We start from the raw sequence: 26,545 nt of genomic DNA on the forward strand, positions 1-26,545 counted from the left end.
CTCAATTTTGCATCAGTGGTGAGCTGTGGAACTGCAGTTCACATGCAAATGTGCCAGGCTCCAGAGCTGACACTCTCTGCTGTTCAACACAGCTAAATGACAGGGAGAAGCCATGCCAAGCTAACTGCCCTGTGAGCATGCGTGCTTGGGTGGCTTGTCTCCAGGCACCATGCCCCGCCCACCCCACTGCTTCCAAAGCAGGACTCAGGTTCTGCCTCTCTCCTTGGACCCCCTTGGGGATCTCCTTGGAGGAGCTGGCAGACTGCTGAGGACTTTTCTCAACATGAAGAGTAGAGTGGTGGGCCCTCGTGGCCCTGACGCTTTCCACAAACTGCCCCCTTATATCCACTGCCCTCTGCAGTAAGGCCATGGGATCGCCAAGTGGCTGGGGATGTGGAACACAGGTGTGTGCATGTGACAACATGTGTGCATTAGTGTGATTAGTTGGAGTGTGTGTGTGAGCGAGTGGCTGTGTGTGACGGCCCGTAAGAAGGTTCCACAGAGATGGGAACTGATGGGCAGGGAACGGGAGGACAGGCTGAGGGAGGCTGGACAGGTGTGTGCGCGCGCGCACATGCGCTTGTGTGTGTTTGTGCGTGCACATGAGTGCGTGAAGGTTCCACAGAGGTGATGGCGTAGATAGAACAGGAAACAGAAGGAAGAGATACTGAGCGAGGCAGGCTGGACAGCCGGTCCGCCCAGAGAGGCATTGTTCTGGCCACGGTGCGTATCTTTCTTGCCTCATTCACTAATGAGCACAGGGACAGTAGCCACTGCCTGAGAGGGTCACTGGGTAGAAGGTGCCTTCAGCAGCATCCTTATGACACCGGCCTTCATCCCACCATCCTCCTCATGGCCCTTCCAGGGCTCTGCAGCATGTGGTAGAAAAATGCCAAACTGCTCAGTCTGGAACCCTGGGCATCAGAACCTAACAAGAAGTATGCCTCACATCTCTGATTCTCATCTGTACAATGGGATGGTCATAATTCATTTGGGTTATGGTGGAAATTAACTGCAATGAATAAGCAAAGCCTAACCCACTGCTGAGGGACGTGTTTACCTTTTTCGGCCCTTCCTCTCTCTCTGGCCCTGGGCTCTTCCCATCCAGTGCTCCCTCAGTTTACCCCGGTTCAGCCTCCATCCCAGGCTGGCTGCCCTCCCTACCATCTCAGAAGCACACCTCTGCTCCACGGCACAGTCCCCTGGCATGGCTACCCTCCCCTGAACTCTACCCATCGACTCCCTCCACCTCTCACCTGGTCCTCTGTGTCAGCCTTTGCCAAATGTTCTCACTTGGGGGTGGTCAGGTCCCTCTGAGCCACCGTCCTATGATCCCATGAGGACGGAGGACCATGTCTCGGCTTAACTTGCCCGTTCTTCACTGAGCCTTTGGAAATTCAGACAGCACCTAAGGACCAGCCACCTTTCTTCTGCTGCCAAAGATGGGCATCGACCCAAAGAACGTGCACCTCTTTACCTGACTTCCACATGCCTGTGAGAAATGCCTATCTAAGCTGCTGAAGATGGGTCACCCTGCAGGTGACAGAGTTATCCAAAGGAGATGGCTCTGGGAAGGCATCTCCTCCCTCGAGCATGATGGCCCCGTGGCCCCAGTCACAGCACACACGGGCCCAGTGGCCAGCTCCCGCCTACCTTCCTGATGCCTTCCGAGGGACTGGACACGCAGTTGTCGGCCCCTCCGTTCTTGCTGATGGTCCGCCAGAGCTCCGCAAACGTGCTGTCTTGCTCCAGAGGGTTGGTGCCCTTGGCTCGGAAGTACTCGTACACAGCGGAATCCCGGACGGTGCCGTAAGACACTTCCACTTGTTTGGACAGGTCCTGGAATGTCCTGAAATGCAAAACGGCAGTGAGACGTGGGTACACGCGGCGCCCTGCAGGGATGTACCCGGGCTGCAAGGGCCCTCCTGGGGTCCGAGCCCGGCTGTGGCCCACCATCCACATCCTTCACTCCCAACCCGTGAGTCCCTCAGCCTGGAGCACGTGCCAAGGCCTCCTTCTATCACAGTGACAGCTCTTTGGTGTAGATTAATTCAGTAAGGTCACTGAACACCCAAAAGCAGGTTCTGTGTTGAGCCTGAGGGACAAAAGGACGAGTGAGACACAACTCCTGCCCTCAAGGAGCATATAGTCTAGCTGGAGAAACACACAGACAGACAATCACAATATAAAAGAGCCAGGGCAACCTGGGAGGCTGTACATTGACGATCTCCCACTCAAACGCCTACAAGCACAGGAAAGAGAAACACGCTGGCAAGATGGTCTGTGTCACTCTGGGCTGGTGCAGGGCAGACACCCATTGAGGGATTGTGCCCATGAAGAGGCACGTCCCCTCCAAAGCTTGCAGCTGTTCTGAAGTTCCCACCCAGTTGTTGCCTTTTTAGCATCTCCCCCAACCCTGACTTGCTTTTTAGTAAAGAAAGAAATCTGGGTTTGTATATGAAATCTCGACTTTGAAGTGTTGACAATTATTCAAGGTGGTGAAGATAAACGACTTGGTCTGTTGCATGTGGAGGAGCCTGTAGCTCAAGCCGGGCGCACGATGGGGCCAGGGGGTGTCCGAGCTGGGGGCAGAGGAACAGTGCCTTCCTTGGGGCAGGGCGAATAGTCAGATCAGAAGGGACCAACTGGCACCAAGTTTTCACTTGTCCCGAGATGAGCAGTACCTGACTCTGCGTTGAGAGGACAGAACTGCAAGGAACAAAAAGCTCAGCAGGGAGCCAGCCTCTCTCTCCAGGCTCCAACCTGATCGCTCTTGATTTATTTCTCTTCTGGAAATCTGCCTCTCCTTTTCATCAGCCGGAATCATCATCCCCACCACTCACCGAATCACCGTTCCCACGAAGAGACCCGGTCTTTTCAACCTGATCTCCACAACCCTCCATCTCCTGATCTCACCTCCAGCTGTTGCTGCACCTCCACATGGAGAGCCAAGGTTGAATCGGGAAGTCCCACACGGTCCATCCCCCTTTGTGGCACCAGACCATGGCGCTCCCTCTGCCCGGAATCCCTTTATCTTACTCGTCTATCTGATACACTTCTGCAAACCCTTTGAAGTCCCAGTGGCCACCTCTCTCTATAAGAAGACATCTCTATCCCTTGCTCTCCACCCTGCGTGGTTTCCGTGGCAGTATGATCTCACTGCGATTGCAGAGAGCAGCAGCCCAGAGTGGGTAAAGCAGGGACTCAGGGGTTCAACCATCTGCCTTCCCTCCCAGCTCCACCAGCACTAACGCTGTGGGCCTGGGCAAGTCAGCTGACCTCTCTGTGCCTCAATTTCCAAATCTTTAAAAAACAGGGCCTGTAGTGGAGGCTGTGATGAAAACGAAATTAGGTGATGTGTGGTCCATCTCTCAGAGCGATGACCGATGCAAACTCAGTGCCCCGGAACTAGCAGCAACCATTCTGTGCTATTATTATACGTCGTGGTCGTCCAGTAGACTCTAAGAATTTGGAGGGACTGGAGCCAAAGCAGGCCCGTGTTTGCACCCTCAGCACTAGACCCAGGGCTGGTCCCAGCCAACACAGCCTGCACACAGAGGAGCCAGCAAAGCGTGTTTCCTCCTGTTTTGGAGACACACTCCGTGGAATCCCTTCAGGCCCTGCTACGTGGCCCAGAAACAGAGCTCAGTGTTCGTTGCAATACATTACTGATGAAAGGAAACATAAAATAACAAATTCGATGAAGAAATCTCTCTAATTATTGTTCATTATTTATATCTAATTGAAGCAAGATGTTCCATTGCTTGAAGGGCCCCAAGGGTTGTAACTCTGCCGTAATTTGCCTGTAACGAAAAGTGGGGGATCTTTTTTCCCCACATTTTTTTTTTTTGTTTTTCTCATGGTAATACAAACAAACACAAGGCTTTGATGAATGGGAAACATCAGGATGAATTACACAGTTGAGTCTAAATACTGAACTGCTCTAAATTACTGCAGTTTCCATGAGTATGGAATGAATGTGTAACTGCCAAGGAGTTCAGCACGACTGCTTCATCCCCACATTTGAAATGGAGATTTCCTCTCTCCTCTTGGTATTTATTCATGACAGTGCCCCTGGCCAGAGGCTCAGGGAGCATCTCTGGAATACAAGCAGGCAGCCCGAATGTTAATGGCTTCACGTCCACTTCTGTCCCAGTAGAGGTCATTGTTCCCATCCCAAATCGCCACCGCCATCTCAGCTGGGCCAGCCCTATGGCCTCCATCCATCACCTCCCGTAGACATGTGTCTGGGTAGCAGGGTCTTTCCCATCTCAAATGCACACTCCCTCTTTGAAGGAAAGCGTCCAAGCTCACTAACACACAGTAGGTGCTACCTCCCTATTTCAGAGTGAATAAACCTATCGCAGGCGATTTGGAAGTTCGTGCAGGAGGCCCATTCATAGACCAAATCTGTCATCTCCCTGGGGCACTCGTCCTCTCGTCAGAGGGCAGTTCTAGAAGGGACCCATGAGGAGGTGTGAAGGAGAACTGGGGCAGCCAGCCATCCAGGCTCCAAGCCAGCAGTCAGCAGAAGACAGATGTTCATGTCAGATAGGGTGCCCGTCCGATCAAGCGAGGGAGGTTTAGCTGGAGGAGGCTGCACCAGCAGCGCATTTAACTTAGCCTGTTTCTCCAGTCAGTGTCTCCAGCAACAATGGCTAGAAAGTGTCCAAGCACCGCAACCACGGAAAGACGAAGATCTGCCTGTTACAAGGGGCGTCACTGTAAACCAGTATCACGCATGATGCAACTGGCTGAAGCCATTCAACCAGGTGTCCCGTCCCCAGTCGGCGAACACCTACGGGGTAAGGCGCAGAGGCACACAGGGCACGGAATGCACGGTGAGCATCCTCGAGGGGTTCCTAGAGAGGAGTGGATGAGTGGTCGGACAAGTGAACTGACAGTAACTAAACAGTGAGAGGGATTAAAGTCGGGTTCTGCATGAGGGCTCCTGGAAGCACAGAGGAGAAGCAGCTAGCCCACGGACCACCGCTAAAGGCTTCCCAGAAGGAGAAGCCCACCTGGGTCTGGATTGACTAATTCAGTGTCACCTGCAGGCACACACACGTAGCAGCTCACCCCCAGCTCTCTCCTTCTTTTACCTTTTATTAACAATGAGTGTTAACAATCCTCCTGTGGCAAAGTTCAGCCTCTCTTCTACGCTTTCTTTTGAGCCAGTATCTTTTACTCAATGTTACCCTATCGAAACTGGGTTTGGGACCAATAGGAGCTGCTTCTCTGTATCTTCTGGCCTGGATTTCTGTTTTTTTTTTTTTAGGGGAGGGGGAAAGCATAGCAGACTGTCTTGCAAAAGGACTTTGCAAGCATCCTTTGCCTCTGGGAACAGTTTCCACCGATGAAACAGTGAGAAGTCCCACGGTGTCTCCTTCAGCTGTGGCCAAGGACAGTCTCCCCAGCTCGGCACCACCTCCCTCCCTCCCCATACCTTTCTCCATAAATCAATCTATTTCCCAGATACATTTTCATTAACAAAGAGATAAATGTGTTTGTAGCATGAGAAAAATCAATAATACAGAATTTATAAATACATCTTTGCACGTTCCAGAAATATTTTCATTGGCAATGGAGATAAATACACTTGCAACAAGAGCAGAATCGATATACAGTGTATGTAAAACAGATTTCAACAACTGTGGGTTTGCCATCATCATGGGCCCGATAAATCTAAATCCCCAAGCCCTATTATTCTTAATTAAGGGGAAAAGGAAGGAGTGGAGTGGCCACAGAGTTACGGGAGGGTCGGGATGTTCACGCTCAGAATTTGAAGCTGTCTTAACTACAGCCCACAGGTGCCTTGACTCCAACAGCCTCACTCTTCTGTCTCTCGTGTCTGACTCTATCAGAGATGATGCAGCACAAATCGGATGGGATTGCCTGGTTGGGTTTCCACAGCCTGCATCCGGGACCTTCGGGTACCCACGCTGCCACCTCCCTGCCCATTCCCTTGCCCCTCCTGGGTTTCTTCTCCAGGGCTCCCCCTGCACTTTTGTTCTCTCTGATCCTTCTCCCACGCATCATGCGCCTACCTGGGGCTCTGCCACATTTTCCATTCTCTCCCCTCCAGACCTGGGTTCTTTAAGGCAGACAGGACCTCAGGTGAAGGCTGAGGATCTCCAAGATGCTTCCTAAGCTTGGGCTCTGAAAGGCATCTTGGGGTCTTCATTCTTTCACCCGACCATTGAAACAAAACAAAGACAAAACAAAACTGTTCCCTGAGCATCTCTCGAGCACCGTCCTAGGTCTAAGGATACGGCCTGAGCAGCACCAAGTTCCCACCCTTGGGGAGTCTGCATGATGGAGGTGGGGTGAGAGAAATGAACACAGGAACAACAAACAAAAACACAAATCATTACGTCACGCCGGGGTCAGCAGACTTTCTGGGAAGGGACAGAGCGTCTGAACGTAGGTAACGAGGGCCACGTACCACTCTGCTGCACATCCCTTGGTTTTTTTGTTTGTTTCTTTTGCACACTGTAAAAATGTTTCAAAAAAAAAAAAAAGATGAAGAAGAAAAATCTTAGCTTGCAGGCTGCAGGAACCTGTGGGGGTGGCGTCAGCCAACCCCTGATGTCATGTTTCCAGTGATGAAAAGTGCTGTGGAGAGTAATATCGCAGAGTAAGGGTTAGAGAAAGTGATGGAGAAAGTGATTATGAGGAGTACGCAGGGGGGTGTTTTAGCCACTGGAGCTGACACCGAGGGCGTGTGTTTCTTCATTACCTTTTCTTGGGCTAGACTGAGGGGCGGTGAGAGGAGAGACTGCTGAGAGCAGGGCTGAGAGCTGGAGAAGCCGTGCCTTCTGAGGAGCAGAGGCCAGTGGGCTCGGAGCTTATCAGCCTCTCTTCCCTGGAACGGTCCCCTTATCATGGACCAGGGACCCTCCGAGAGGCCTGGGGAAGGGGATGCTGGGAATACACCAGGCTCCCCTGTATCCAAATTCTGTCGTCTGAGTGACTGAAGATCAGGATCCCGGCTCAGGAAACTGTCACGTTAACACCGCACGAGGACACTCAGGGACCCACCAGGATGCGGGCCGTGTGGCAAGAAAATGCTTCCCTGCGGGACATAGAAGGCCATGAAGCCCTCCTCCAGCTGTGTGTCCCCGACGCCGGCCACAGAGAGCCCAGCGGGGATGGAGTCCCCAGCTCAGGCCTGCTCGCTTTCTTCCCTAGCCTTCCCTCCAGGCTTCCTCTCCAAATCCCACTTCTTTGATTACTGCTGAAATTCACGTTTGCCCAAAATAGGCTAAGAAAAACAAAAACCAAAAACACCCCAACAAACCTCAACCCATTTGTATGTAGGATATTTCCATTCCTGTAAAAAGTAACCATTAAAGGGACAAAAATAGGAGGAATAAGCACTGAACAGTTGTGAGACTTTCTTACAAATATGTTTCTGTAAAATTTGCATTTTTTTATGATGTTGGAAACACAAGTGTGATCCAAATGATTTAACAAATCCTTCTGCTGCCCAAGTACCAGTGCTGGGCCTTGGGAATTTAGCTCTGTGTTCACCGGTCCCCTCTAGTCCCTTGGCCACTCCTGCAGCTAAGATTCACTTGGAAGAGAGAGGCCTCTCTCCCACCCCATTAAACGTGTGCCCTGCTGGCTATAACAGCTGTATCTTCAGTCCCAGAGCACAGTAAACATGCCCAAATTAACTCCAAGGGGGCCGAGCCATCCTGGGCATCCAGGGCCCCATCAGGACCAAGACCCCCTCCCCAAGGCCGGCTGGAGTTTCCCTTACTTGCCTATCTTCTGCTTGGATTCAGCCCAGCCCTGGTGTCCTTGGCTGCCAGAGCAGACCAGGGTGGCCAGATATGAGTTTCTGAAAGGAGGGCATATGCCTCACGTGTTTCTGATTTGCCAAAGGCAGTCCAGACCCTGGCGGTGAGCGGGGCTCAGGGATCGGTACTGAGGGCTGGGGCCGTGAGCATGACCGTGACCAGGGCAGATAATGCTGAGCCAGGGACCAAGCCAAGGCCCCAGCAGGTAGCAGAGGCTGAACATCTACATCCTTCACTGGGTCAAATCTGGGGACCTCTAATGTCACTGGCAAAGGGTGCTCAGCCTGTGCCAACCTCTGCCTCCTGTCCTGTGTCCTCCAGTCACTTCTCAGACTACCCTGCTCTCAGGCACAAGCCTGGCAGATGTCCTGCTGTCTCAGGCCTCCAGGCCTTCACTCAGGCTGACTGTCTGTTTCCCAGGCAGGACCCTGCCATCCTCATGTGACTAAAGCCCACCCTCCCTCCGGTAATCAGCTCAGCTGTCATCTCCAGTAAGAAGAGTGGATCCCCCCGGACCCATGCCCCCTCTCTGGGCTCCCCGCTTAGCCTACCCTGATGTTTACCCCATGGACTTCATGGGGCTGTTGCCACATCTGTTTCCTTACCTCAACAGTGGGCTCACTGGGGGCTGGACTCTGCGTCCATCTCTGGATTCACATCACCCCTCATATGGTCTCACAGAAGACAGGTGCTGAGTTGCTGTTTTCTGGAAGAATCAACTCTAGCTTCAAAACAACTCCGTGTTTATAGCTGAACATGGCTGGGAAAACCCAGGCTGGAGACCAGCACAGTGATGGGTCTAATTTTAGAATCATGACCTCTAACCTCAAGTGACCCCTAATGTTGCCGGGCAATCTAAATTCTCCTGTTCAATTCATCCTCCCACTCTCTTAGGTGACTCTCAATGACCCTGCTTCCAATTTCCTAAGAGAACAGAAGCAATCAGTAGAGAACTTTATTTCTCTATAAAGAATTTCCTTTTATAAAACCACCAAATACTTGCCTTTGAAAACAGTAGCTCCATCTCTGCTCTTATTTATTTCTAACTCTGTTTGTCCCCCGGATCCCAGACTTTCTGGCCTTGTCAAGTACACTTCTCTTCCAGTTGGCACCTCTATCTCCCAGATCATGAAATTGCTTCTCTCTACAGATCATTTCCAACAGCATACGAACACATACATCTTCTATCTTAAAAAATCGTTCCCTCCTTCTTTGAGACCGCAGCCTCCTCCAACCACTGTCCAGTTCTTCTAGAGAGAAATCTATGGTGATCGTTTTCCCATTTCTCATGAGCCGAGTTTAAGTTTTCATGCCACCACTGAACTGAAGCTGATTCTGTCAAGGTCATTAATGACCGTCCAAGTTCAGAGGCCAATTCCCAGTCTTCACATCATTCCCCACCATCTGCATTGGACAAACTTGATTACTCAGTCTTACTTGAAGGCCTTCCCTCACTTGGCTTCTGGGACACCACTCTTTCTTAGTTCTCCCCCGCTGCAGGCACCTCCTTTTCCATCTCCTTTCTAGTTTTTCTTCTCTTTTCAGACTCTGAATCTTAGGGTGTTCCAGGTTCCATCCACAGATTGCTCATCTTCTCTGGTGACACTCCTCTCACCGTGATTCGGTCAAGTCCATTCACTGTAGATACCTCTATAGACCTATGGCTCCAACGGACCACCCCAGCCCTGACCCACCCCACTGCCTCTGGGCAACTGCCCTCCTGACATCTCCATTTGGATGGCTTATGAGGTCCCTAGACCAAACATGTTCAAACCCAAGTTCTTCAATTGTAAACCCCAAACCCACCACCAGCCTTCCTCTTGATCTGGTTCAACCATCTCACTCAAATGCTGCTCCATTTTTTGACACTGCTGATTCCTCTCCCTTCCATATCTTACCTACAGTCTCAGTGTCTTGGATATCTTCTGCCATCAAGAAGGATCCAGAATCAGATTTTTTCTCACCGCCTTCATCGTGAACCACTCTGTGTCCTACCTGGATATTGAGATCACCTCCCCAGTGGTCTTCTTGCTTCCACCTTTAACTCCATAGTCTATTTCTCTGGGTTACGGGTAGAGTGATCTTTTCAAAATCTAAGTCATATCATGTCACCTCACTGCTTGAAACCCTCCAATTGCTTCTCAGTTCTCCAAAAAAACATCCAAAATCCTCACATGGCCTGCAAGGTCACACATGAGCTGGGACCCAATACCTCTGTTCTCACCATACTGGCTACCCTGCCTTTCTGCCTTGGGGTTTCCGCAGCTGTTTTTTCCCTCAGTGTGATATTTTCTTCCTCACATCTCTAATTGGCTCATTCCCTCAGTGTCTTGGGTCTCTGACCAAATGTCACCTTCTCCACGAAGACTTTGTTGACAACCCTCTGTGAAATCTCATCCTCTTTAAGTTATATGGTAACAACAAAGAAGTCTATCACAGGCTGTTTCATGGCAGATCCCCCACTGGCATGGGGCCCACCTGGTTTATTGTCTGTGTCACCAGTGCCTACACCTGCATGAGCAATCATCCTGGTTTGCAGAGCACAGGGAGGTTTCCTGGGATACAGGACTTTTGGTGCTAAAACCAGGGAAGCTCCAGCCAAATTGGAGTACTCTGCACCCTCTCCCGCCCACAACAGTGCCTGGCACACAGCAGATGCTTTAATAAACATGCGTTATTGTGTGCATGAATAATACAGTCACGAATTAGCCTTTTTCTCACTTTCTAATCATCTAAGTTGGATATTGTTGGAAAGGTATTCATCTTGGGTTGACCGGTGTCCTCTCAGGATGAGCATAGGTCGGACATCTGCAGAGAAAGCAAGCCTAGGGGTGGCTTGGGGAGCGTGAATGCAAGAGTTGTAGTCCTGGGCCAGGAGGCAGAGCCCAGAGCTACATGATCAGAGCCAAGCCAGGAACAAATCCAGGGATCAAGCCTGGTTCTCAGAAGGCGCCTTCCTCAGGGCCTTGAAGCTTGAAGATCCAGCTTCCTTATGGATCTGATGAAAATCAGCACTAGCTGAGAGAATCCTCCTAGGCCTGAACACCCGGCCCCCTTCCAGCAGCCGCCATCTGTTTCCGGAGCTCCCATGCCCCTCCCACTTGGTGGGAGCCCCGCACAAACAGCCCCTCCAGGCGGCAATGCCTCCACGCCAAGAACATGGCTGGCTCCCAGCTCTCCACACCCACCAATATTTGCTGCCACAAATCAATACAAAAGCAAGATGCACCATTAACCTTTAATATATCAGTGCTAGGGCTCTTAATCCATTATGAGGCTGTCATAAATGTGACTGAAATGCAAACCAGAGCAGCAGCAGCCCCGCGGGAGGATGTGAAGGTGCCTTCCTTCAGTGCCTCCTAGCAGAGCCCGCATCCCCCCCCCTGCTCCAGAGAAACAGCCAGAGTCTCCTCGCTCCCTGTTGGCTTTGGTTTTCACCGTCTTTCCCTCCTTTTTTTCCTTCTTTCCGGATGTCTGACTAAGCCCCTCTATTATGTCAGCTTCCCTGGCAGGCAGGCAGTCACTTGATACTCTAGAGCAAAGCTGTCATCACACTAACTTCCAGACACTGCCCTAATATTTCGTTTGTATTGCTTCGTTTATCCTTGGCCGTATTTTCAGTAAGTTATTATTATCCCTCCATTTTGCAGATGGAGAAATCAAGGCTCGAGGAGATTACATCACTACGGAAAGTTACAGAAACAGCGAGGAGTGCTGTCTCCCCACTCAGGACTGGCTTGATCCAAAAACTCATCCACTCGACCGCCATCCTCCAGTGATGTTAGGCAGCCCAGAGCGAAGTGGGGGGGATTAATAAGTAGACAGATAATCAAAAACATTGTGCAAAACAGACGTAGAAAACAAACTCATGGTTACCGGGGGAAAGGGAGTGAGAAGGGATGAACTGGGAGTTCGAGATTTGCAGATACGAACTACTATGTATAAAATAGATAAACAAGAAGTTTCTACTGTACAGCACAGGGAATTGTATTCAGTATCTTGTAGTAACCTATGATGAAAAAGAATATGAAAAGGAATATATGTATATGTGTGTATGACTGAAACAGTACACTGTACACCAGAAATTGACACAACATTGTAAACTGACTATACTTCAATAAAAAAGGGAATAAAGGAAAAAAAAAAAAACACTGTGCAAAAGACATTGCTAGAAATAAGCTCAGAGTCACTGGAACACGATGTTGAACCTACCATAGATTGGCAGACTCGAGAGATTGTGGGTGGGGACAGGGAGAGGGGATTAGCAGGAAAGGTGAGGCTTACGCTGACACTTAAGGAGAAGGCAGAAACTGACACATGGAGGAGAGAAGTAAAAGGTATTCTGGGCAAAGGTGCCAGTATTTTCAAACCATGGATGTCTTGAGAGAAAACCCTTCTGGGAACTACTGACAGTTTGCTATAAGGGAGCAGGAATGGTAAATAACCAAGAAGCGCTAAGGATGTGATTGAGGAAATAATGACTCAGAAAATACTTACAGGCTAGTATAATGGAATGGAAGTGCAAACATGACAGTGTTCCCTGGACGATGAGCAGGTGAGCCCGCCCTGCACAAGGGGGCAGTGAGGAAGGTACCGCAGAACACTGTCACACGTTTAGAAGGCAGGGCTGAGGAACAGCAGTGAGCCCACGTGCTTGCACGTAAGTATGCGTGCATGGCTGCATGTGCACATGTGTTGAGGGCCTGAGTGTGTACGTGGAAAGACCCCCTGGGCAGGAAGAAGAGAAGAAAGAGGGCAGGGGGCTACTGCTGGAGAGCTGGGACACTCAGATTAAGGGATGTCATTTTCTCTGACAAACATTTAAAAGAAGCAGCTGTGAGTTTCTAGGTAGCAGAACGGTGACCCTACAGGAGGCAGATTTGTGTGACAGGGAAACCAACCAAAGCAACCAGTGCAGGGATCATAGCATCCGAGACACCTTGTCGACCCAAGCATATTTACGACCGTGGGCAGTCAGCTCTCACAGTGCAAGGAAACGGAGACTCGGGCCCTTCCCACGTGGGAAGGCTGGAGAGAAAACACTAGCACGTGTGAGCCTCTTATTGAGCGATACAAACCCAGCTGTAATTAAATGTGAAGCTACAAGATGCTGGCCGTTCTGAATCTGTCTGCAGAATAATCACTTTAACAAGGATACAGACTCTGACAGAGAGGCTAGCGAGGGGAGTGCGGAGGACTAAGGTACGTTCTGTTACTCATGAGTCTTGCTTGGGTCGGGGAGGGTGGGGGCCCTACTTCGTGCCAAGTGCTGAATGAGGGTTGGTCATTTCATCTTCAGAACCACTCTTTGTGATAAGCTATTCGACCCCTTCACCGATGAGGAAATTATGAGGTTTTGGGGGCTGGTCCCGTGCCAGGGCCAGATGGAACTCGCAGACCATCTCAGGATGCCTGACACATCTTCCCAAACCAGCTCCACCTCAGGACGATGGCCCTGTTGTCGACCATTTGGTGACTTCTGGTTTCCTCTTGGACAAAAGGCTTTTCTAGCACCAATAGCCATGCCAGGTGCCAGCCGCACCACCCAGAAGTCCCACAAGCCAAACGGCCTCAACCTGGCGCTCTCTCTGCTTAGTGACTGTCTGTTTCATTGGAAGCCGCCTGTGCCCGATCAGAGGAACACTGCCTACAGCTGTAGCACCGGGATGCTGGCAGAACTGGACACGGTCCTGCTTTTCGTTCTCTAAGATAATTATTCATCCCATTAACTTCTTAGGGTTTGGGTAAGGCATTCAGGACAGTGGTGCCAGTGTCCAAGAGGAGGCTGTCTGATGGGGACAGAACACCCAGCTGTGGACCACTAAATAAAGCACCACGGAGAAACTGTTGGAAAAGTGCATCGTGCTTTCCGCAGCCTGGCGGACAAAGAGGACACCGGCATTTCAGGGGCATCCAAATATATTCACGCCTTCCTTGTGCTATTCCCTCTTTTATTTGGTCCTCCTGCTGGCCCTGGGAGGGAGTTATCACAGTCCTCATTCTCAGGACCCTGAGAGGTTCACTAACTTCTCCAAGAATTAGAGACCAACTTGCCCAAGAACCTAGAGCATCAGCACTGGCCCTGAGCATGCACACTTGTGTGTTCTGGCTGCAAAGCCTCGCTCTGCATCTTGACTCATCACCCCTCGAGAAATAGAAGCAAATTAGGGAAGCAGCATGGTCCAGTTCGGTGCTGTTATCCTGGGAGTCGGGGGCCTGAGTTCTGGGCCCTGCCCAGAGAATATGGCACCCCCCTGCCCTGAGGGGCATCCATACTAGGGTAGCCATGCAGGGCAGGGGTCCGGGGCTTCGGTGCCAGAGTTAGACTGTGGTTACATCGCTCTATACTGCTAGCTCTGTGGCCTTGGCCAAGCTACTCAACCTCTCTGGGCATCAGTTTCCTCATCTACACAACGGGGCTGTTCACAATATTGGGGGAATTCAGGCAAAGCCCTGAGAATAATGCCATATATTAGGAAACACTCAATAAATGGGTACCTCAAGGATCCCAGTTAGTTAATGAGAAAATTAGGCTGTGGCATGGCTATAAACTGCCAGTCTTCAGGACAGGTCCACAGGTGGCTGGTTTGGCCAGAGTAGCATTTGTCTGTATTGAATGTGAATGCTTTTGACGTGGGCATGTGATTTCTGGGTCATTGCAAGCTCCAGCGCTCCTCTTCGTCTCAGATCCACATTAACATTCTTGGCCTGGCCATGTAAACATTTGTGATTGAACTCCCCGCACAAGATGACCTCTTAGGTCTTCCCCCACTGCGATGTTTCATGATTCCCTGGCTTGGGCTGGAATTCAAAACCTTAGTTTAAGATTCTCTCTTTCCACAAAGCAGCAGCACCATGGACAGTTTTCTCTGAAACATGGCTAGAATGGAATCTCGTTTTTAAATATCTGTTGGGACTCGGAGCTACCATGGGGAGGATCCCACAAAAACATGCCTCTAGTAATTAAAATCTAGTTTGTCCAGACGCCAGGAGCTTTTCCCCTACGGGAAGCTCACAGCCTCCTCCCCAGAAGCAGGGGCCAGGGGAGATTTTCTCCAAGTCACACCAAGGCTGCAGCCACCACACGCCCAATGGGCGCAAGCAAATGAACCACCTTCAAGGGCGTCTGCTCAGGGTTCTGTGAGCTTCTCGGACTCTTAGCAACACAATATTGTCCCCACAATGTCTGGGAATGAAAGACAATGCATAAAAACCAGCCACAAACCCAAAGCAAAGCTAGCTCCTTCCTTGGTGGGGCAAGAGGGTCTTTCAGCAGGAGAGTTGATGGTGAATTTGGAAGGATGCTGCCTGTCAACTTCAAGAGAAATGAGTGCTTCCTGGGAACCCTCAAAGGACTATGCTGTTTAAAGATGCATTGCCCTGTGACTGCCACCCCTCCAGATTGCTGTGTCTGCCAGAATCAAGCTTTTGCCTGAAATGTCCCCCTCCTGCCATGTTCACAGGCCACTCACATTCACGGCCACCTCCCGTGTCTCCTGGGATTCAGAATCTGGAGCACCAGGACCAGGCTATACCTGGATCTTTATGCCCATATAACAAGAGTTGCTCAGTCGCCAGTGCATTTGCATTCGTTTGCGTGGAAATCTCTGCTGCCTCGTCTGTGTTTTTTCTCTCCTTTTCTTCTATTCTGAAGGCTCTGGTCAGGTACGCAAACAAGGGAGGCTCACATCTCTCTACAAAGGCATTTTTGAAAATGGCTTTCATGGGTTTGACCAGCCTGGCTGGAAGAAGCAAAGGCAAAGGGACTGGAGGGACAGGGGCAGAGGAGGGCATCAGGCAGGAGGGGGCTCTGATGCGAGCGGGAGGGGCTTCCTGAGATGGGTGATGGTAGGAAAGGAGCCAGTGATTGGGCAGGGGGACATCCCAGTGGAGCCCCTGGACTCCAGCCCTGCACCATGTCTACCCATCACTCTCCCAAAGCCCCTCCCTCCACATATAGCCAATGCCAATGAGAGAGAGATTCCCTGCTCATTCTAAACCATAGGACTCATCTCCTGAGGAAGCGGCCACATCCCCCCGTGTCTGAACTGAGCCATGGTCAGCTTTGTTCTGAAGTCAGGCCGGCCAAGGAAACTCGGTGGACCAGGACAGAGCTAGACCCTGTGATGCGGGAGGCCTGGCTCCCTACTACATGGTGTGACAAGGTTCTGAGTAGGAGGCTGTGATGAGTCCTGCCTGTGATGCTGTCTGGACAACCTTCCTGGCTCCCCTCAGAACAAAGTGACCCCTCCTACACATGACTCTCCAGGCATTACAGGACTTGTGCCCACCTAGTCCTCCAGCCACCACCCCTACACTTTACATTGTGACCAGCCTATTTCCCAAGCCCACCATGTTTCCCTCACCTCTGTCCTTCCCATCTGCTGCGTGGAACACTTCTCTTTCCCTGCACATGGGCATCTCCTCATATTCTGGGTTTGAGTTACATATAACTACCTATAGGACTCCATCTGAGACACACTCTCTGTGATGGATTGACTGGTGTCCCTCTCTCATCAAAATAAATATGTTGCAATCCTAACCCCCAGGACCTCAGAATGTGACCTTATTTCAAGATAGGGTCTTTGCAGAGGTCATTAAGTTACATGAGGTTATTAGGATGCACCTTAATCCGATATGACTTGTGTCCTTATCAAAAGGGGGCATTTGGACAGAGACAGTCATACACACGGGGAGAACACCATGTGACAGCGAAGCAGAGATCAGGGCAATGCATCTGCCAGCCAAGAAATACCCAAGATGCCAGCAAACCACCAGAAACTAGGAGAGACACGTGGAACAGATCCTCACACACAGCCCTTGGAAGGAACAACCTCACCAACACCTTGATCTTGGACTTCTAGCCTCCAGCACTGTGAGGACAAGACATTCCTGTGGTTTAAGACACCTAGTTTGTAGCACTTTGCTATGGCAGGCCAGGAAACTAACACCCCTCTCACCCTACGTGCTCTGAAAATCACTGGCACTTCCCCTGTCGGAGCACTTGCTTCACTGTCCTGTCTTGAGTCCCTGATCTACCGGCTCTGAATTGTCAACTGCCGCTCCAAGAAGTTGGAGACCATGTTTCCATCACTCACTTTTTTATCTCTAGGGCCTAACCCAATACCAGGTACATCACAGGAACAAATGATCTCTTTGTTGTAGGAAATGAAGGAAGGAATGAGTGAGTGAGTTAATGAATGGAGTGATTGATTGAATGAATGAATGAATGAATGAACAGGACAGCCCCTGGTGATGGGCAACCTTTGCAATATGGTCATTGTGTCAGTTACATAGAGATGTTAACTGCAGTACTGTTAGCCCACCAATGCCCAGCCCAATCTGGGTACCATGTGCACTCAATGGCCACCTGGTGGATGAAGAAATGAATAAATGGATCAATTAACCTGTGAAGAGTCTTGGACTCTCCCAGCATGTAGAAGGCAATTTCCCCTGTGCATGATGAGTTCATGCCTGGTGTCATCCCCCTCGAGATGAACTTAGCCACGTGGAACAGTCACTTGAACTTAATGGGCAGTAGAACAGGAACAGAGAGGTCACGTCTCAGGAAGGCGCTCCTAACTGGGAGTTGAGGATCACAGTCTGACAGCCCACATGTAAGAGCCTCCAGCAAGAAGGCATCATGCTATACAGAGAATGCCTACTGTGCATTAGACACCCTGTCAAATCCTCAGGAAAACCAAGACAACTGAATACGAACCTCAGGATTTTCCTATGAGGAAGCCAAGGCATATGAAATAGGTGACTTATCCGTGTTCCTGCAGCCAGCAGGGGTGTGGGCAAAAATCTCCTAGGGGCATTTGACTCCAAAGTGCTTTTCCCTTGCAATGAGAAGATTCCTTGGAGGCTAGACCTACGCTCACCATGCATGTTTTCAGCTTGTTATCTCTTGTAATGTCTGAATGTCTTCATGTTTTATCATCCATCCCTCACGGGCTGATGAAGCATTTTCCAAGTCCCAGCCAACCTTAGCTGAACCTGGGGACCCAAGGGATAAGCTCGGTCTCTTTGCTGAGAACTGAGCTTGAAGCTGCAGCCATGGGTACCTTGGAGATGCTGGTGGCAGAGATAACAGCGTCTGAGTTTTCATTTCCCCAAAGGAAATGTAACTCAGGAGGGCACAACAGGTCCCCTCTCAACTTGGAGACTTTCCTTTCAACTTTTCAGCCTGAATGCCTTACTGAGTGGTACATGGCAGCGAAAAAGCATTGACTGGGATTCAAACTAGCTTAACATTTGAATCCAGGCCCTGCTACCTACCAGCTGTGTAGACTGGTTCTCTGTTTTGCTTTCCTCATCTGCAATAACAGTTCAATGTGGTAAAAATTAAACGATAAAATTTATGTAAAGCACTTAGGTAACTCCTAGCACATAACTGTTACTGTATAACTCTCTCCAATAAATAATATGCATTAATGCCGTCATTATAAAGATTACCATTATTATTACTAGTGTTGTTGTTGAAGCAACTTCTCTTATAGAGTCAGAAAAATGGATGTGACTGGTATCTCAGTACACTCCTCTATTGGGTCCAGATACTCCAGTTTCTTCTCCACACCAGCAAACCCCAGCAGCCCCAGGGTCACACCCAGGCAATAACCAGACCAAGACTGATTTCAGATCAAAACTCTGGGGCTCGGGAAGAAGGCTGTCAACACACAGATCCAAAGACCTCTCAAGAACCACCTTGTCTGTACGCCCACTTTCCCTTCCTTCTTCCCATGATCCTAAAGGGTTAACATGGTAATTAAAGCATGAGATCCTCGCTCTTGTGATATTAATTAAAGTGAAAACTCCAGATGGTGTTTAATAACAACTGAGTCCCAGCAGGTTCCGGGCACTTTACCTAAATCAAACACATCATAAAGTTGGCATGAGAATCCCAGAGCCTGGGCTTGCCACATCTGGCCAGGGACACACGCTCTCACCTCGAGTGAAAGTAACAAACCATCTCTATTACTTATGCAGATGTGGCCTTAAATTGCTTGACAGTTGGATTCCCCCCCCTCCCCCGGCCACCACCTCCCGGAGCCAAAAATAAAGGAGTATTGATTGCAGAGATTAATAACGGAGCTCAAGAAGGAAACCAGTGCAAAACACCTTTTTCTCTCCCTTCGTGATATAAATGCCTGCCACCCCTGCAGCCTAATTTTGTCACCCAGCACACGGGAGTGTATTAATTAAAGTGACACCAAGGACAGGAAAATCTGAGCTCTTGGGTGATGACTGGAAATATATAAATATGCATCTCCAGGCTGTCTCGGGAAGAGAGGCACCTTGCCCGGCAAGATCAGCATAATTCCACCGAGGGGAGGGGGGCGAGGAGTATGCACAGCTCGTCCCTGGAGGTCACGGCTCTGGTTCTGACAAATAGGTCCTCAAGCCAGACAAAGCAACTAGACCAACAGTGACTACTGGATCTCCCACCTCTTTTGTAAAGAACTGAACCATCACTTTAGCAAACGTCCCCCGATATGAAGTGGGGAGTAGCTAATATTTCATGGATGGTGAGTCTGCACTCAGCTTTCACAGTACAGTGGCAGATCTAGAGTGGTGTCCTTTGTAGATGAGGAAACTGAGGACCAGCATGGCCGGTCAGTGGCTCAGCAGAATTCAGGGCCATTTTGACTACATTCACTCCCGTGCGCTGCTCTGATCAAACAGGAGGCATGGGAGGCCAGGGCAGGATGAGAAGGCTTTGTCCAGGGGAACAGCCCTCCTGCTGGGACACCCCTCCAGGGTGAGCGCCTCCCTCTGCACAGCCCTGGTGTGCTGCTGCTCTTCCCAACAGCAGAGACTCTTCTGAGACTTGGACTTCCCAACCAGGGAGACTTCGTCCCCAGAGAGGGCCAGGTCCTAGCAACTCTCAATGGAGAAGTACCTGATTTAGTCAGGTTACCCCACAAGGCGGGAGGAGACGGTGGATGATTTTAGAGACTCTCCTGTTTGCATTGTTTTATTTAGGTCAGTTTCACTGTAGTCAGTAAACCAGTTTTTACAGCAGACTGGGCTGCGTGCCCTGATTTCAGATACTATAGGAGATGTGACCTCACCTCATCCTGAACTCCCTTATTGTCATTACCTGTTGGGCATCTCGCCTGGACCTCCCTGAGCGTCTAAAGCCTATCTGGTCCCAGCTGGCTCCGTCTCTGTACCCCTCACATCAGGTCAGGCAGCACTAGCCACCCAGGCCCTCGAGCCAGGACCCGGGCTGCCCTGCCTCCTCCGTTCAGCCTTTTCTCCCATCTGTCATATCCCAACAGGCATGATCGAGTTGACCTCCTCCATCTTTCTCAGATTCCTCTCCTCCTCCAATAGTGCCGCTGCCCTAGTTCGGGAAAATACAGAGAATGCTCACTGGGCTGTAAGGAGAAGAGAACTAAGCAGAAGCAGAGAGGAACAGACAGACAGAATGAGCTTAGCTTCATTAATAGCAGAGAAGTGGAGTAGATTTCAGCCCCCGGCATCCTTCTGTGACCCCCACGCTACAGGGGCCCATCCTGACATACAACACCTCTTCTTCCTCAACCGAAGCCATACATTACATACCTCATATTTGCCTGCTTGTCCCCCTAAGCTGTTATTTTTAAAAAGAAGGAGAAGACAGACAAAAAAGAGAAGATTATTACTGAGTGCTTACTGTGTACAGAGCACTGTTCTGAGTATTTGCAGAATAACCCTTTCAGGTAGGGGTGGCAATTGTTCTCCATCTACAGAAGTGGCGTCTGGGGCCCAGAAGGTTAATTAAGTGGCCCAAAGTCACGCCTCCATTAAACGTGGGGTCCTGGATGTGAGTTCCGGCAATCTGGCTCCCTAGGCTGCATTCCTAACTGTGTTTCCTTCCATGCTTTAAGCAACATGAAGATGCTCCCCAGGTCTGCCTGCTTCCCCAGTATGTCCCAGAACTGAGCACAGTGCCTGGAACACAGCAGGCGATGAATAAAGAGCTGGTGAGTGGATGAGTGGGTGAGTTCAGCCTGTCCTGTTACAGCGCACATCATCGCTGTGAATGCTGATAATGTCCAGTAACCCTCTGCTCTTGGCTTCCCTCTCCTACAAGAAACGGCATCTCCTCCTTCCTCACCTCTCCATCAATTTAGGCTGAGCCAGTGTTCTCACCAGGAGGGCACCCACCACCCCCACATTTCCCTGAGTGACAGGCAAAGGCCAGCTTTCCAGAGATCACACACGTCTCACCAGCTGAGTTCTCCCCACGTTCAGAGGAAAAGCCCGAGCTCACCTGCTGTGTGTTTTGACCATTGTTAGTATGACGTAAAGCACATTGGCCACGTGAGGGCATCGGGCATGCACACACATCCCCCAGCTGGTCAGACACAGGAGTCAGGACTGTTCTGGCACAGACGCTCCAAGAGGAATCCTAAAGAAGGAAACGCAGCAACAGGGCTGCCCTTCTCAGCCACAAGCAGGGAGGGGAGTAAAAGAGGGCAATGGACAGAGATCCGATTCCCTTCTGGGTGTGAGCAACAGAGCACGTGGCTGACGTGTGCGTGCAAGCGTATGTATCTGTGCGTGTGTCTGTGTGTGTGGCTGCCTCTGAATGGGTGTGTGTGAGCTGATGTGTGTCCTCCCCATGTGGAAGTCTGCAGCCGAGGGAAGAAAACGTGTCTGTCTTGACCCTCGTCGGAAGCCTGCTTTTCTTAATGTGCTGGACCAAGAGAAGCCACTTCCGAGATATTCTACAGAAACCACCAGAGTCAGAGCTAAGTTGTTGATAAGCCTGCAAACTGCTGGAGTGGGAAGGAACTTCAGAGGTCTTGCAAAATCCCCTCCTTTTGTAGAAAAAGAAAATGAGGCCCAGAAATGACACTTTTCCAAAGACACGTGGCTGTTGAGTTGGCCAGGACTGTCAGAACCCTATTCAGCAGACCTTGCGCCCTGCCTGGGAGGCTGCCACAGAACCTGCCACTGCTTCAAGGTAGACTTGACGCCACGTGTCTGCAGCGGAATAAGACAAGACTCCTAAGGGAAGGCCACCAATACTCACACTCAACGTGGCACATCGAAGAGTCACATTCATCAGTGCACTCTCAACTGCTCAGGACCCAAACTGTGAGTCTACTAGCCAAGTCATGACAATGGGCTGTGGTCCAAGGGGTCCAGAGCTCAGGAGGCCACAGGGAAGAGAAGGGACCCAGAGGACACACTGGCAACCACCGTAGATTTGCACTGACGAAGTCAGGTGTTTGGAAAGCACCATCTAAGTTAGGAATCCCCTCGATTCCACCACAGGATGACACAGGGCTAATCACAGGATTCCCCGCTCCAGGACTGAAGGAGCATGAGGCCCTAACTAAGCCTGTCCATGGCCAATGGGTATTTCATGGCCATGACCTGAATCCAAAGCATTGTCTTTTCCTCTGGCTCTAGGCGGGGCTGTGGGGTGAGTAGTTGTGGAGGATGGTGGAAGGTCTATTTATTGAGGACCCCCATGCACCTGGCACCGTGCAGCGCCCTTTGCAGACAGCATCTCTTCTCACAGTCACGGCACTGTCGGGAAGTCAGTGCCCTCTCACAGGGGAGGAAACTGGGGCTCCGAGAGGATCCCAAGGGCTTCTCCAGGGGACATGAGGAAAGGCAGAAAAGGCAAATGGCTTCCAGTGTGGACAAGTAGGCTGGGGAATATAAAAAGCAATATACACCCACATACAGCAAGGTACACACTTTCCTAACCTGCACCCCTCTGGTGTGGCTCTTGACCCATTTTCCATCCAAGGCTTCTTGCTGCATCTCCAGTTGGACTCCCAGCCTTACCCCCCCACTGGCTTCCTACCTCAGCTCTGCTTGGTGGGTCCTGATTTTTACCCATCCTTAGATCAAGCTGTCTGACAAAAAACTGCAGTCTCCCCTTACTCTGAACAGATCCTGCTGTGTTTAAGCTTACAGTGAGAGACACTGGTGAAATTGTGTCATTAAAAAAAAATTAAAAAAAAAAAAGATTTTGTCTCCTGTAAAAATGTGATAACTTTTTTTTTTATCAGGTTAGCTTATTGAATTCCCTTTTCATCTTTTTTCAAAGAACAAAATATTTTTGATTTTTCGGACAACAAAGTTCATTAATAAAATACATTTGGGAAAGGTGGAACACTGTGGTTCCCTCTTGGAGACTTATGATGCATTAATAACACAGTCAAGACTGTGAGAAGGCCTTTAAAAGAAAACTTTAAACTTCATTTAGCCCAGCTTTTCCTATCTTAGGAAAATAGAGTTATGAGGAATTCACTCTTAGAAATGTTGGGGTAGAGACTACCCAAAGACCGGAAGGCTCCAAAAATGGGCATCAAATGCTGAGTCAGCATTGAGACTTGCATTAGAAACAGACAATTCAGGACTCCTCCCCCCCCCCATCTTGAATAATTAACTGAAGGTACTCTGCTCACTGAGAAAGGGAGACACCTCAGAAAAGAGGCCAAAAACAATATCAGAAATTTAAAAGGGGACCCAGGCACAAAATAACATAAAGATATATTCTTTTGGGTCTATGAAGACAAAACTGAGGACAGCTGAGAGCACGTGACTCCCCTGAGACTTCACCTTCTGCTCCCACCCATCAGTCAATGGGCCGCCCATCTCGCTGGATCAGTAGACCCTACAGACCCCCGCCTCCCAGAAAGTGCCTTAGCCCTGCCCGTCCACGTTGGCAACACACTGTTTTATCTCTTCTCATTCATCTCCGATTGCAAATTCTCTGTCACCTCCTCCATCTCCTCTGTCTCATCTCCTTCACTTATAGGTGGTTTGTGGTTTATTCCTCATCCCTCAGGCCCTCTTACTCTCAAGGGGCTACCACGAGCACCCCTATGTTGCCAAAATATGACTCTTCCACTCCCAGAACTCCATCACTCAACCTTCTTCCGCCAAAACTAGCTCATCCTCTCAACTTCTCAATTTCTTTAGAGGACACTGTCATCCTTTCAATCCCCCAAGCACAACGTCTTAGGACTATTTAATAATCCTTTCCCTGTCTACATTTGCCTTATTTAACTGATGGAATTCTACTGCCCTCTTTTTTTTTTTTCATTCCTGCTGCTGCCCTTTTTCATTCAGTTTCTTTCCCAGTCACTCAGTTATTGCAGTAGACTTCCACTATACCAATTTCTCCTTGCTTGAGTCCAGCTACAAATTACTCTCAGATCACTTTTCTTAATTTATAAATCCATTTTTTTAAGTTTTCTCTACACTAAAATGCGTTACTCCTCTTTCCCGCATCTCTGTTCTACGTGTTGTATCTGTCCCAGTTCAGGCAAGACTTCCTTTCCTTCCATGAATCCTCCCACACTGGACATGTGAGCCTTTTCTCTGGCTCATGTGCTATGACTTGCCTAGTAGTTACCGAGCTATGGGCTAGTCTGTTCTTCCTCTGTATTTACCTACATGCAAATATCCACATCTTTCTCTACTTGGTTCTAAATGTCCCTCAGAAAGCCTCTCACAGACCAGGTATCCAGGAAATGGCGGTTAAGCAGAAATCATATAAAAGGGAACAGCTTTAGCATATACTGCCATACAGCTCAAAGCTCAAGAAACACAAATGATAAAAGTCTTACTTGACAGAGTGATGGATTATAAAAACCTACATGTTATATCTCATAAGACATTTGACAGTTTTCCAGGAATCAGCACAGTGATTGATCCAGGTGACTATCCTATGAAATCAACTGCAATTATTTATCTTCATTTTAAAGATGAGGAAACAGAGGTTCTAGGTGGTTAAAGGATTATTCCGAATCACAGAGCTAGTATTGTGTGAAACCCTATCACCTATCCTTTCTGTTACACAAGAGAAGTTAGGAATTGACACTATAGTGCTACATAAATCCACCGATAGCAGAGGATAAATGGATTACCTGCCATGACACAGCCAATGTATGTGAACGGGACGCTCATTCATTATGAATGCAAATCATAGCCAAAGACACGCCAGGTCCCCCATCCCAAGAGGAGATAGATGTAGGACAAACTCTGTTCATGGAACTCAGAAGCGTGGAGAATTGTTCTGCTTAAACTGCCGATAATATTCCACCGGCGTTTATTGAAAATTATTTCTTACAGTTCGTTTCAGGGTTCATGTTCAATGCTCTATCAATGGCTTTTACAGCTGTTTCAGAGGAGATAAGAGACCGTCCATCAGGCTCAATGCTGCTGGTTTGTGTCATTTCCTCTTAGGAAAATTGCCCAGAATAAAAGAGAAAACCATCTCAGGGAAAGTTTTCAGAAATTATTTCTACTATTAGAGGGTCCAGAAGGAACGCAACGTTAGAGTCTATCCTGGGGCAGCACATCCACGAGCGGCGTGTCTAGGAGGGGGTGATGAGATACATTCGGGCTGTATGTATGCTAGACCCTGCAGGGTCTAGCGTGTAAGTGCCCGCCTCCTCCATCTCTTCCCCTCCACCCCAGTTTCTCCCAGGTTAGAGGACAATGAGGACAATGAGGGGCGAAATACCGACCTTAGAGCAGGGATGCATGGTGACTGTTGGCGGGGAAGGCTGCTTTGAGGAACAACGTCATTCGGGTGTCACCTAGGGGGTCCCCTGACCCAGCCCTGTAAGACTATGACTCCAGATCCTTAAGGGAGATGCCGAGAGAATGACAAGGCAAGCTCATTAAAATGTGTTTATGTGGTGGAAAATCAACCCCTACCTCTCTTTCCATCTTTATCTCTCCCAAACAGAGGGAGGTTATAAACACAATGAAGCCAGCCTTTTAACTTCAGCGATAAAAAGAGTAATGTCCTCTCACAGTCTGGCAGGACTCCTGGTAGAAAAATGCTTCAGAGCCTGGTATGACATCAACCCACAAAGGCAAAACTGGATGTGTCAGCTTCAGGTGCGCAGGAGAGGGACAGGATTGGTTCCGAACGTATGAGGCAAAGTCAGAGGCCAGGGATGGAGTCCGTATCAGGGGACCACAGTTCGGTGCTGTGAGCGTTCGAGGCGGCCTGTGAGGGCCGGGAACTGCAGGGGAAGCTACAATTAGGAACCAAAGGTCTACAGTCAGGCCCCGAGTTCAGAATCCTGGGCTTGGTCCAAGAGCACTTGGCAAATTCTGCCTCCTGCCCTGCCTGTCCCCAGGTGGTTTTTACTAAAAACGCCACAGGGGCAGCTAAAACAGGGGGGTCTTCGTAGCAGCCAAGAGCACAGGTATAATCTGAGTCCCTGATCACGGAAGGGATGTCAGGTCTGCAGGGGAAACTCTTGGTGCCCTGCCTGGATCAATTTGGGAAAGATGTACTTATCCCTCGTGTGAATGTTGGATGCTAAAAGCTCAAGAGCTTTGCCCTCCTTGGAGGGGAGCTGTCTTCCCCAGAGATCACCCCCTCATGTCTCCTCTGCAGGAGGCAACTCACAGCCAACAAGTGAGTGGCGTGGGGCTGTGAAAGGCCAGCCCCTTTGCCCGAGGATAGGACCATCTCTGCAGGGCAACTCCATCCCAGAGCTCTTCTTGGAGGACCAGTCTGGCGCTGGCATCACATCCTTTCTTAGCAATTTCCCCCCTGCCTGACCCTGTTCTCATTCTGCTTCTCTTGAGTTCCCCACCCTGAGCCCCCAATCCCCTAAAGGATTTGTGGAAGAATCCTTGGCTCAGGCTCTGTTTGTAGGAATCCCAACTAGAGGCACAGGGCCTGGAGCTTCAGGGTCAAACACACCATAATGGAGAGTCTCCCAACGAGCCTCTCCCAGCCCCACGCTGAAAGATGG

At 49.8% G+C, this 26,545-nt stretch overlaps 1 protein-coding gene across 3 annotated transcripts in view; it reads right to left on the reverse strand.

Moving 5' to 3' along the window:
* The window catches only part of GRID1 (glutamate ionotropic receptor delta type subunit 1), a 611,661-nt gene that overhangs the window by 42,828 nt on the left and 542,288 nt on the right, over nucleotides 1-26,545 (reverse strand). For all 3 annotated transcript variants that reach the window (XM_032491610.1, XM_032491611.1, XM_032491612.1), the window contains exon 12: nucleotides 1,654-1,849. In XM_032491610.1, coding sequence (XP_032347501.1) covers nucleotides 1,654-1,849 — 196 coding nt within the window. The remainder of the gene's footprint in view (nucleotides 1-1,653; nucleotides 1,850-26,545) is intronic.

The sequence above is a fragment of the Camelus ferus genome, chromosome 11, assembly GCF_009834535.1.
Source record: "Camelus ferus isolate YT-003-E chromosome 11, BCGSAC_Cfer_1.0, whole genome shotgun sequence".
NCBI lineage: Eukaryota > Metazoa > Chordata > Mammalia > Artiodactyla > Camelidae > Camelus > Camelus ferus.